The sequence below is a fragment of the Lithobates pipiens genome, unplaced genomic scaffold, assembly GCF_037356315.1.
Source record: "Lithobates pipiens isolate NorthernLeopardFrog02 unplaced genomic scaffold, aLitPip1_a1.2 Scaffold_3, whole genome shotgun sequence".
Classification (NCBI taxonomy): domain Eukaryota; kingdom Metazoa; phylum Chordata; class Amphibia; order Anura; family Ranidae; genus Lithobates; species Lithobates pipiens.
In genome coordinates, this window is record NW_027507790.1 from 48,085,942 (window position 1) to 48,099,871 (window position 13,930).

The window sequence follows — 13,930 nt, forward strand, 5'->3', positions numbered from 1 at the left end:
TTTTGCCTTCTGTGACACTTTGAAGCTGCTCTGTGTGCCATGATGTATGAAATTACATATTAAAACCATAATATTCATACCCACACATTTATATCAGCATTTTTATCATATCTTATGAGCCAATTGCGTGAACATTTTGCATTGACTCTTCAGTTATTTTGACAGGGTTTGGGATCAGGAAAATAAAAGCAAACAAATGTGCATAACATTTTAGGACAACACTCCCAAATATGACTAAAAATATTGATATAGTTAAAAAAAAAAAAATTCTAAATAAGTTGGTGTATGCCGCAAGCAACATAAAAAGCATCACCAACAACAATAGTGTACTTGAATAGAATAGTAAGGAAACCCAGTCAGAACTGCATACTGGCTGTTAGTACACCTCTGCTAGGGAGAATGTGGTGGTAATTTTTAATCCTTTACTCGTTCATACTTTATGTACCGTACATACAATACTTCAGTAGGGTCAATGTGGATTGCAGATGTTATAGGGCAAAAAAAAGCAAAATAAAGCAGTTACAGACATAAAATATTCAATTATTTGAAACTGATTTTAAAACGATGTTTCTACAGAAATTGTTCTATTACCAGTTATGTTTGCTAATATGAATACCAGACCAGCAGAGGTAGTTTGATGCCTTTTAAAAGAATAGTAGTGTTTGCTTAAGGCCTCATCCAAACAAATTCTTTCAGGCATCCAGTGTAACATGTGCGTATATTTCCATGCCCAGGAAGAGGCAGCTACAGCTATAGACATCAATGGCTGTACACTTACATACTCCATACTACATACGCTCAAAACAGGTGCAAGTTAACTGCTTGCAAAAACCCACAAATGGGCATAAATCCCTGAACACAACTTGTGTGTTCAGGGATTTACACCCATATATGAGCTTAGCCAAGCATGTATGTATCTACCCCCGTACAGTTAGCATACAGCCATTCATTACTATGGGCAGGTATAAACTGCAGCAGTCTCTCCCAGTTCTGAAGTAAATCTGAAATTTAAATTGGATGCATGAAAGTGTCTGTGTGCCTGGAGCCTAAATGCCTTGGCCGCACTTATAATATTTATGAAGACAAAATATGAAAATTAAAGTGCTTATACTGCAGCTCCAGATCCTTCTTGCTTTACTTTCATACCACCGGCCACCATAGGGTGCAGTATGTCACATGACATCACCAACCTATTACCTCTCCCAAAACTAAAGGTCCTTAAATGAGCACAAATGTATCCCCATCTCACTGTAATAATTGTGCAGCAGGGGATTTTTCAAGACTTCCATTTCATGCAGACGCTCCCATGACTGAGAAAAGTCATCTGGGCCTTCTCCACAGCCTCCTACTGGGGGGACACTGGGGTATCCAGGATGGGTCATAAGTTCAATGGTAATACTGGTACGAGAATTTGGACTGCATGGTGAGCTGTGTGAGGATTGACAGCCATGGAGAGACTGAATACTATAGTCCAGGGCTTGCTGGAGGTTACTTATTGTCATATTCTTCCCCATTGTGCTAAGACCAATATAGATGTCTGGCCACCTGCAATAGGAAACAAAGTGAAAACATTAAAAAACGACAATCCTGCCAAATGCTATTTTTACAAAATGTGGATAGATCAGAACAAATGAAAAATGCCCTCAGTGGGGACATAGGAAGCAGTGAAAGTCTCTAGCAGAGTGAGGAACCTCAGTCGAGTTAGAACCTCTGTTGAGATTTTATTTGTGTCCCCATGAGAGCAATTTCGCTCACTCTGTGTCCAGGTTCAGACTGAACAGGATGAGAAAACTTTTTTTTGTTAATTCTTTAATAAAGGAATTTAACAAAATAATAGACAAACAATCCTGCACATTTTAAAATATCAGGTAGCAAATGTCTAGAGCAGCAAATCGGGTAGAAAATCAGGTAGCAAATGTCAGGTCCAACGCATGTTTCAGTAAATGCAATAGACTGTATGACCCAGCAAAGTTGCTGGAAATTATAATATAATTTTTTATATATATATATATATATATATATATATATATATATATTTTTTTTTTTTTTTTTTTAGCTAAAGTGGATGTAAACCAGATTTTTTTTAATTAAGGCTTGTAATCTGTGCCCAGTCTTGCCACAAAGAGTTAATCCAGCTCTGAGCAATTCTCTTATTTTTTTCAGTGAGATAAAAAACAGACAGAGAAATACCAGTAAGTTCTTCCCCCATGCTGTGAGTGACAGGCGATTTACATATCTCATGCACGAGCCTTAGGGGAGGCATTATATGCAATTCCCATCCCCCCTCCTTTCATCCCATGTGGACTGCGGAGTATGTGCACATGTGCAAGAGTGACATAGGGTCATGAGCGCGCTCTGCTTCTTCACAGAACATGCTCTGCCACTCCTGCGTGTGCACATTAGTCTCCCCTGGCGCAAGGTATGTCCTCGCAGCGCTGGCTGGCCAGGGGAGTGTAGTGGTGAGTGGAGGAGTCCACTGAGCGCCGGACAGCAGATCCGCCCACAGATTTTGAGATATTGCGGGGCTCCACTAAGCTAAAGGGGTGAATTAAGACAGGTAAGGATACATGCAGGAGGCATGTATATCCTTCTAGATACGCACTATGTTATTAAATTAGAAACTATGACAGTGGGTTTACATCCACTTTAAATACATTTTGCCACATTCCACCACATTTTGTTAATTTTTCAAGAAATGATAATACCCATGCAACAGTGTATAAAACACAGAAAAAGGTAGTAAACAGAGATGAGAAAAGAGGATGGGGTTAGTAGAGTGGGGGAGGGGCGAAGGGAAAATACATACATACTGAAGGAAGGGGGATATGATACAGCGGGAGAGAACAGGGAGAAAAAGGGTGAGGGGGATAGGTGACAATAACTGTACCCCTCTTGGATGGTTCTAACCATAAAAGCCAAAAGGAGAAGTACATTCCGTGGAGTGGAAACTACCTATTAGAATTCCTGCAGAACTTTGGGTTCGGCCCAAAGTATATACGGTGGGTCCAGCTTCTGTATCAATCACCCAAAGTCAGAGTGATGGAAATGGATGGCTTTCTGCTCAGTTTCCTTTGGAATGAGGCACCCGTCAAGGCTGTCCTCTTTCCCCTTTACTGTACGCATTGGCTGCTGAGCCCATGGCCATCGCCATTAGATCTGACCCAAATATCTCTGGACTAAAAATAGGAAACATTACTGAAACAAAAATTGGCTTTTATGTCGATTACACAATTCTGTACTTAGTAGATCCTGGGCCCTCTCTACAGGCTGCATTGTGCACCATAGAGAATATCGGGAAATACTCTGGCTTGTGCATTAACAGGTCAAAATCTCAAATCTTGCCCCTTCCCTCCATCTCCTGCACGCTTCCCCCCTTACCCAGGGTGTCCTCTATTAAATAATTGGGAGCGGTGGTCATTAGACAGCTTAGAGATAATTTCCCCCTTAACATGGAACCTCTTTGCATTAGTTAAAACCAAAAAACAAACCTGGGCCAGGCTGCCTCTGGGCATGATGGGTCGAATAAACCTAATGAAAATGATACTCTTACCCAAGATATTATATTTGATGTGGCATGCACCCCTTTATATACCTTTAAAACTCTTTCGGACCCTAGAATCCATCCTAACTTAACTCTTGTCTGGGGACATGGCAGGCACAAATTAGCTTGGTCAGTCCTTAAAAACCCCACTTCATTAGAAGGAACTGCCCTTCCCGATTTCTGGGACTACAACATAGCCTCCCAACTATCCCACTTCTACTATTTTGACAAAACTGACCTTCAATGATACCAGTCCTTATGTCTTAGCTCAAACCATCCTGCATACACCCCCTACAGGCCATTTTCTGTGGAAAAATAAATAAATCACACCATGAACCCCCTAGGTGTCATGATGGGAGTACTATTACACCACAGATGAGTATGGGAACATGCCTTACGCAAACCTAATGTCCAGCCAACTGACTCCCACACCCCCCTTACGGTATAATAATCAGAACTACTCACAGTTCCAGACCCTAACAGTGTGGGCTACCAGGGGAATAATATACTTACACCAAGTTATAACTACCTGTGGACCTAAAACACTAAAAAAGGAGGAATTCTCTCTCCCTAACCACTTATTCTTTAGATATCTACAACTTCGCCATGCCCCACAAACTCAACTTAGTTTAATACCTGACCACTCCTCCCATATTAGATGCTATTCACTGGCTTACAAAGCTAAAGATGGCTGGGAGACTGATATTGGAGCCATAGAGGATACCGATTTGGAAGAAATTTGGGAAAATACTAAATCTGTTTCCCCTAAAATATCAGACAGATTAACACAATTAGATATTTTACACTGGGCATACAAATACCTCAAATAGTTGCCTGCTACCAACCCACCCGCAGTCCACTCTGCCCACTATGTGCTTCTGCACATGGTTCTACCACTTAATATGGAGCTGTCCGATTATACGTACCTTTTGGCTCCAGGTGATACTCTTCCTACATCTGATGGGCTCCCCAGCGGTCCTAGACCGAAGCCTAGGTTCACAGTGCTGCGGGTTAGAAATCGTGCGAGTTCAGCTGAACTCGCACAATTTCATACCTGCATGTCAGTCCAACTTCTGGAGAGATATCAGAGACATCTGTGCGGGTTCATGTCTATTGAAATTGCCCCCGAAGTTAGCAAAAGTAGTATAGGAACTACCCAGTTCCCAACTGGCACACGCCGATGTACGTAGGCAGAATGGCACGGACAGGCATATGGGAGTACAAGTACATCTCACGGGGAGGAAGAACGGGGAGATATTAATGTAAACAAGCATCTCCCCATTCTGCCTAGTGACAGTGTCGCTGATCTCTGCTCCCTGTGATTGGGAGCAGAGATCAGTGACGTGTCACATGTAGCCACGCCCCCCCACAGTTAGAAACATGCCGCAGGACACACTTAACCCTTACAATGCCCCCTAGTGGTTAACCCCTTCACTGCCAGTGTCATTTACATAGGAATCAGTGCATTTGTAGAGCACTGATTGCTGTATAAATGACAATGGTCCCAAAAATGTGTAAAAAATGTCTGACGCGTCCGCCATAATGTCGCAATCACGATAAAAATAAAAAAAACCGCAGATCGCCGCCATTACTAGTAAAAAATATAATTATTAATAAAAATTCCATAAAACTATCCCCTATTTGTAAACGCTATAACTTTTGCGCAAACCAAAACTCAATAAATGCTTATTGAGATTTTTTTTACCAAAAATATGTAGAATATGTCTCGCCCTAAACAGGATAAAAAAAATGTAATATATTTTTGGGGATATTTATTATAACAAAATGTAAAAAATAATGCGTTTTCTTCAAAAAAAATTTGTTTATAGTGCAAAAAACAAAAAGCGCAGGGGTGATCAAATACCACCAAAAGAAAGCTCTATCTGTGGGGGAAAAATAAAAATAAAAATAGATGTCAATTTTGTTTGGGAGCCACATCGCATGACCACACAATTGTCAGTTAAAGCGACGCAGTGCCGAATCGCAAAAAGTGTTCTGGTCAGGAAGGAAGTAAAATCTTCCGGGGCTGAAGCGGCTACTTTTGGACATCGGTGTGGTGCCACAAAGTCAGCATTGCACCAATTCAGACAGGGCTATTTTTGACAATAAGGGGGGAGGTGAGTGATGTATTACTTTATAAAAAGCAGAGGTTGCCCACTTAAATATTGTAAGATATGGGACTGATGGACATCTGATGGTGAGATATGTACCCAATTGAATGAGCCTTGGTGGTAATTAAAAATTAGAATTTTTTGTACTTATGGTTGAAACCCATTACGATAACTTTAGATATCGGTTATTCTAGGAATATCGATATATGTAGTAGTGAATATGGTTGATAATCTCTAGTATCTGTAACCACTAATCCCATGTCTCTTATCTCAAAGTTTATTGGAAATAAAGGAGCACAGCCAAAGCTCATTTGGCTGTACTTCTCCTGTGGATCACAGGAGTACAGTTCGTTCTACATACCTGCGATCCATTTTCAGCAGGTTGATGTCACAGGGCTGGTCCAGGCTCGGGAAAGATTGTGACCATATGTTGGGAATTTCCCAGATGCCTGGACTGGCACCCGACTCAGCCGCTCAGCGAGCCGCTGAGAATCCGAGCCAGCTGCTCCCTTCCCCTCCAGAGTCCAGTCACCAGCTCTCTGCTCACAGATCATTGAGAACCAAGCAATCAGCGGTGTTTGATTGCTCAGTTCTAAGCCTCAGGCAGTGAGGGACAGATGCAGCATTGGACCGATGCTGCATTCACCTAGGTAAGCTGGATTCCAAAAAAAAAAAAGAAAAAAAAAAAAAGGGGGGCCCAGCTCATTAAACAGATTTAAAATCTGCACTGCCTACTTGCTTAAAAAAATAAAAATAAAAGATATTATTGAGAGTACTGCTCATGCATTGCCCACACAGAAGTGCCTGCCAGGGGACATGCTTAGATGTCCATCTGTTCCTCAAGCCTGGCCATTAGTATGTTCAGCCAGGAGGACACCACTGTCTCACAGAACTCGGGTGGTTTCTCTGCATTCGAAGAGCTGTGCTCACTGCTAGTATCAGCCTGACCACTGGTCATGGAAGGTCAGGAACAACATCTCAACAAGGTTGTGACAAGCACATGTAAAAGGAAACCTTTTTTGCAATCTTATTTATTATTATTTTTCACCATACTAAAGCCATCAGTGTTTAAAGAACTAGGTGTGCACGTTCTGTGTTCCCCCCTTATGTTCCATTTAGTGATGAAGTTTCCTGCCATTGATATTGATGACAAGTGCACATGATATACAGAGAAATATATGGAGTGCAGTATTTTTAGGAGGGAAACTGTTACAAAGAAAACTACAGCCCAGAAGCCTTTGATTGAAGATTCTACTGTAAGATTTAGAAATCACATACTAGTGCCAAGGCAAAGACCTCATGCAGCAAAGCTTGAAGCAAACCTCAGAAGAGAAAATGTAAGGGCTGCCATAATTCACTTCCCTCTGATAATGATAGCCTATTATACGGATATTACAGTAAGTCTGCAATACTTTCTCATTGTTGGTTTCCTTTTAGTAATCAAAGTACTTCAGTTCTGATGCAATCATGTTCTTACCGGATATCATGGTTCTTGAAAACTTCCACCGTGTTTAAGGCATCATTCTCCACCCCTCTGTAAAACTCCATTAGTTCTCCCTGAATCCAATCACACTTGTTTAGACCTACTTCCACAGGGACACGAGTATAGGTGATTCCATGTTCATGCAGCACTTGTGCAAACACGTCTCTAATTCCTGGTAAAAAGATAAACACCCTTAAAAAAAAAAAAAAAAAAAAAAAAAAGCCACACAACACCACACACACACACACACACACACACACACACCTTCCCTTCTGATGTTAACAAAACCATGCAAGTCATGTTTTCGCAGTTGCTCTACCACCCATAAATTTCATTTGTGCCTTTCAGAGGTTGATCAATACAGCAGAATCATTTGGAACCTATATACAAATCTCCTACTCCCTCTTATTATATCTATGTATGGATACTTAATATTAAAGTAATTTTAAATACATTTATATTTCCATTTAAAACCCATATAAAATTTGAAATTTCAGTTTTGGTTATCCTCAAAGTAATTCATTTACTATAATTTTTTTAATGCTGTTCCACTTGAACCCTCAAGATTTATAAATTTTAAGATTTATTAATAAATCCCTGGTGCAGTCACATAAAAGCTCATAATCCATCTATTTTTACGGTTGTCTTTAACCTTTTATTAGTAAATTGACTCAAATTTGTTGGGTGGATAAGTCTTTATTATGCATTTTTTATTAGCCCTGTTATTTATTCATAAAAAAAAAAAAAAAAAAATTATGTTTTCTTGCTTTTCCACATGGACCCCCAAGAGTTATAAATTTTAAAGATTTATTAATTAGTCTCTGGAGCGGTCACATAATAACAAAAGCTCATATCCATATATCAAATTATTTATTTATCCCTTTTTACGGTTGTCTTTAACCTTTTTATTATTAGTCAATTGACTCAAATTTGTTGGGTGGATAAGTCTTTATTATCCATTTTATTTATTTATTTGCCCTGTTATTGGATAAAATTAGATAAAATTTTCTTCTTGCCTAAATATTTTCCTTTTTAAATAGTAAATATACGTATTTGTATACTATAACTCTAGAACGTTTACATAGTAGATTTAAACACAGATGGTGTTGGAATTATTTTTTTTTTTTTTTAGGGCTTACAATCATACATCTTTAGGATGTTCAAGTTAGAATTTCTTGGGGCGGGTGTTCCTCCCACAAAAACTACATGTACCCCAATTTACCTTCCTTGGACCCCTACAGTTATGTGGGGATTCGATGAAGGCTCCTTATCCCCTGATGGAGGATTGTATCCTTCGTCATGGGTAAACATTGGATCTCTTTATACCTCTACTTTATTCATGTAATATGATCTTATGATTTTTATTTTTTCCCCCCATTCTAGATATTCCTGGACCTTGCTTTCTTCTCTCTCTTTATCCGCAGGTGTTTGGTCGAGGGGCCACCACATCGTAACATGTGGCAAGAAAAGCTTGTTGTGGCAGCTGCTATGGCACCATTAAATAGAATTTCCCTAAATGTACAGGGGCTTAATGTACCACAAAAACGTAGAAAGAATTTTGATCTTTCCAGGCCATGAAAAACACACATTGCGTATTTACAAGAAACCCACTTTACAAACAAATCTACTCCCAATTTTTTTTAGTTCATCATACCCAAAAGTATTCACAGCTTCAACAGATTCCAAACAAATAGGCACCTTAATAGCGTTCCATCGCTCCACTCCTTTCACAATGCAGGCCGCAAAAAAAGACCCTGAGGGACAGTATTTAATACTAACTGGATATGTTTTGGACACGGCTATAACTGTCGTTTCATATTATGCGCCTAACAATAAACCTGTAGCCTTTTTATCACACCTATTTCCGGTAGTACACTCTCATAAAATGGGCTCACTCAGTCTATGTGGAGATTCTAATCAAGTCATCCTCCCATTTTTGGACAGATCCCCATTTATTCCATCCCGAAACCAAACTAATCAATTACTTTATCATCTCCTTTCTAACTATAAATTAGTTGATTCTTGGAGAAAACAACCCCACCAAAAGAAACTATACATATTTCTCCCATCCACATCAAAAATTCAGTCAAATTGACAACATATTTGTGACGGCAGGAATGTTTCCAGAAATAATTGCATCCAATATTATTCCTATCCCATGGTCTGACCATAACATAGTCTTCACCTCTATTGCATCTCTTATACCCAAAGCACATGATACCACACGGTATTTACCAAATATATTATTGAAACACCCCCCTTACCATATAAACATAGAACAGGCTCTGAAAGATTATTTAAAACATAATACATGCCCAGAAGTCTCATTAACCCTCTGGGAGGCACACAAACCGGTTCTGAGAGGGATATTCCAGCAACAAATTGGAATACTCAAGAGGGAACGCAGAAACCTGGCACGGAAATTGGAAAATGAATTTAATTCTTCTTTTACAGCCTTTCAAAACTAATCCCACTCCTTCGGCAAAAAATAAACTAGAAAAAGCAAGATTGGAATATGATTTATTTCTCACTGATTCTGCTGAGAAAACATTGCAATGCACCAGAAATGCATTTTACATAAGTACCAGGTTTGTTTTATTTTATTTAGCGTGAGCACTTAATTCTATCACTAAATCTTCTAAACCTATTAAACTGACTAAAAATACATATACGAGTAATCCTCTAAAAATAGTTAAATTCAGCTCTCACCTGAAAAGCCTATATTCAGAAGTCAACTCTTCTGATTCCACTAAAGCGAATTCCTTCTTCTCTAAAATAAATCTACTCCAAATACCCCATGCACATAAAAACGAATTAGAGCAACCTATAGTGGTAGAAGATGTAATAGCAGCTATTAAAGAGTTGAAATGAAACAAAAGACCGGGTCCAGATGGCTTCTCAGCCCTATATTACCGCACTTTCATATCATCTCTCCTATATTGACAAAAGCATTCAATAATATCTTGGATAATAACTCTTTTAGACAAGAATCACTAATGGTTATTATTTGCATGATTCCAAAACCACACTCAGATGAAACATGCACAAATTTCCGACCCATCTCCATGATAAACATAGATATTAAAATTTTAGCAAAAATTCTAGCTACTCGCCTTAAAGATACAATAGGATCACTAATTCACAGTGATCAGGTTGGCTTTATCCCAACATGTCAAGCAAGCGATAACATACGTAGAGCGGTACTATTGGCACAGATTGGTACATCATGTCGAATTCCAGCTTGTATCCCTTCATTAGATCTCAAGAAAGCGTTCGACTCCGTTTCCTGGCCTTACTTGTATTATACGCTACAAAAATTGAGTTTTGGCCCCAACTTTATAAACTGGATAATGGCCCTTTAGAATAACCCAAAAGCATATGTTAAATACGAAGGTTATAAATCTGAATCCTTTAGTATAAATAGAGGTACGCGTCAGGGATGTCCACTCTCTCCACTATTATTTGCCCTCCTAATAGAACCACTAGCTCAAATGATTAGATCGGACCCCACTATAACTGGAATTGAAATTGGCGGTTACCAACATAAATTATGTCTGTTAGCGGACGATATCCTTCTATTTCTTTCTTCTCCACAAATATCGGGCCCCAACCTAATTCCAATACTAAATGAATTTTCATTATTTTCTGGTCTTCATATTAACCCTAAAAAAATAATGTCAAGCCTTAAAACATATCCCTCTCAAATGTAGAACTAAATTCAGCAAAGATAGGTCTCCCTTTTTCTTGGGCTGACAGATCGATCCCTTAATTTATTCTCAGTTAATTATCCATCCATTCTGAAAAATATATCTAATCTATTAAAATCCTGGTCCCAACTCCTGTTATTGTGGTTTGGAAGAATCAGTGCCATAAAAATGAGGATCCTACCAAAAATACTATATTTATTCTGTGTTTTACCAATCCCTGTTCCTGCCTATTTCCTAAGACGTCTACAGAAAAGAGTAATGTCGTTCATATGGGGTTCCTCCAAACCGCGATTACAACAGCGTACTTTATTTTTTCCCCAAACTTAATGGAGGATTAGGATGTCCTAATTTTGCATGCCATTATAGGGCAGCACACTTAGCTAGTTTAACCAAATATCATGCACGAAAAGAAATCACACTATGGGTGTCTATAGAAGCAGCTGAGTCCTATCACTAAACATTTTATATCTCTTTGGGATAGGTTTAAATTAGGAAATCACTTACAATCTACACACAATCCGCTATTATCATTTGATAAAAACCCAGCATTATATCCGGAATCGGTCTCTCCTAAATCTTTTAAAGAATGGGTATCACTAAATATCCTGACCATGCATAAGTTTGTAGATTCCTCATCCTTCATCCCCTTCCCCACACTTTGTGACACCTATGACTTACCCCATAAAGAAATATTTAGACATCTCCAAATTAAAAACTTTTTCTCACCCTTCTTAAACACGAACACTCCCCTAAACAAACTAACCAATTTTGAAACTATATGTAAGGATGAACCAAATTCCAAAGAAATAATATCCTTTCTATACCGTTAAATATTAACTCAACCCAACTCAAAAAATCCTTCATACGTTCAGAAATGGGAGGTTGACCTAGAGAAAACTCTTGAAAATGTAGACTGGAACCTAATTTGGTCAGTAACCAAATCAGCCTCTCCTAATGTAATGGCAATGGAGGCCAACTACAAGGTACTAACAAGATGGTACCTTGTACCAGTCAGGGTAGCTAAATATACCCCAAATTATTCGGCTCAATGTTATAGTGGTTGTACAGGTTTGGGTACTTATTTTCATATTTTGTGGGATTGCCTTATTGCACAAGCCTTCTGGACGGAAATTTTTAACATTATATCTAAATGACTCAAACTGAAAGCGTGGAGATCCTAGACTTTGGAAATCAATGAGACCGTGAATAGAATGTATAATACTATAATACAAGCGAAGATGTTAGCTCTTGAAATGGACCAAATCCCTAAATAGGAAAAAAATATGGCAACCTTGGATAGAATTTTTTTTGCCATCAACATTTTAATAACAGGAGTACTATTACCATGGTAGTAAATTAAGTTTCATATATGGTTGTTCAAGGACGTTGTGGTGGCTCCCGACCGAACCCTGTGGAACTTCTCTCTCTCTCTCTCTCTCTCTCTCTCTACACATCCCTCTCTTTCCTTCTACCCTTCTTATTTTTATCTAGCTCCATATTTACTTCTTGAATTTGGAAGCTCCCACATATGCTACCTATGATCATATAGAATTTTTATAGTTATAATTGTAACTGTATAAATTAAGATATTTCATTCAAATACAGATCAACAGTTGCTTATAACTGTATTACTTTTAATAATATATAATAGCAATCTATACTATTCTTTGCATTTATATAACTGAGCTTCATTAATTTGATTGATAACAGATTATATTGTACACTTCCCGCACTACTTTGGTCTGACTTTCATGTGATTTGAGGTGCATAGACCTCAATGTAAACCCTCAAAAGTCACATGAAATTCGCACCTGCATGATGCCAATGGAATAAAAATGAAAGACGCATAGGGTCCCCCTCCAATGCATATCAGGCCCTTCAGGTCTAGTATGAATTTTAAGGGAGACCCCACGGCAAAATAAAGAACAAAAAAAAAAAAAAAAAAAAAGTGTAGGGACCCCCGCCAAAATCCATACCAGACCCTTATCCGAGCATACAGCCTGCCAAAATCAAAATAAATAAATAAATTGAACTCACAATATGAAAGATTGTTGGCTCTGAGGAATTCTTGTGGCAAAAAATTTGACCTACAATGGAAGTGTTGGACAGAGTGGTATAAGAAGTAAATTCTACTTCCATTGTTATTGAACAGACCCTCAAACTAGGCCATGTATATTCCATATTCAGACGCTAGTCCTTTTATATATCGCCATCCTTTCTGTGACAAGAACCTGATGCTGCGGCTGACGTTGTCCGGTGATACTCTGGATGGCCCTTCCGACACAGCATGATCCCAGTTGGGGTGCGGAGGGAGTCAGACAGAGGTCGCCACACTTTATGGTTGCACTACTCACTTAAGAGTACTAGTAGCAATTTTAATTTAAGAGATTGAGTTAACAATATGAGGATGTGAATATGAAACCAGTGGCAGAAAACTGGATTTATACCTATAAGCGCATTTTTTCTCTTTTTCTTTTCTCTCTTTTTTTTTGATATATACCACCAAATTGTAGTTCATTACTACCTGTACTTGTTTCACTAAGTTTGTACTGTATGAAAATTTTCAATAAAAATAATTAAAAAAAATAAAATAAAAAGAAAAAAAAAGAAAAAAAAAACACACAAAACACACACACACGCAGTATAAATGGGTAAAATACTTTGCCCATATATCTTGACCTTGCTGATCAGCCAGAGGGTCAAGCCAGGAAACTAGCATTTTTTGTCAGTAGACACAGCCTCCCATATATAGTATGCATATATTTATTTAGGTAAGCTTTACTTTTAGGAGGACCATAGACATGGTATGAGCACCCAACTAATCCGGCCCTTTTTCATAGGACTTGGGAGGATTACCATCTCACATCTGTGGTAGCAGTAGGCAGCCCTAGCCAGCCTATCTTATGGGGAAGAGACTGCTTGAACAGAAGATAATTTCCGCAAAACTCTGAAAGTACAATAAAATGGTTTACTAGTGTGCATGCTCACAGTTTGTCTATGTGTTGTCTACTTTTGTGTCAAACTAGAATAAATAGCATAGTATACCAATAAATAAAAATATTAAAATGAACAAACTACAATCAAAAGT

General features: G+C 38.5%; 1 protein-coding gene across 5 annotated transcripts in view; it reads right to left on the reverse strand.

Moving 5' to 3' along the window:
• Window positions 1-274: 274 nt before the first annotated feature.
• YDJC (YdjC chitooligosaccharide deacetylase homolog) overlaps window positions 275-13,930 on the reverse strand; it is a 41,705-nt gene continuing 28,049 nt past the window's right edge. For 3 of the 5 annotated variants that reach the window (XM_077461628.1, XM_077461630.1, XM_077461629.1), the window contains exons 5-6: window positions 7,130-7,307; window positions 275-1,545 (exon numbers count right to left, since the gene is read on the reverse strand). In XM_077461628.1, the coding sequence (XP_077317754.1) occupies window positions 1,209-1,545; window positions 7,130-7,307 (515 nt within the window). In that variant the 3' untranslated portion in view covers window positions 275-1,208. Of the gene's footprint in view, window positions 1,546-7,129; window positions 7,308-12,879; window positions 12,930-13,930 lie in introns of all 5 variants that reach the window. The other 2 variants (XR_013263860.1, XM_077461631.1) reach the window with 2 other exon arrangements.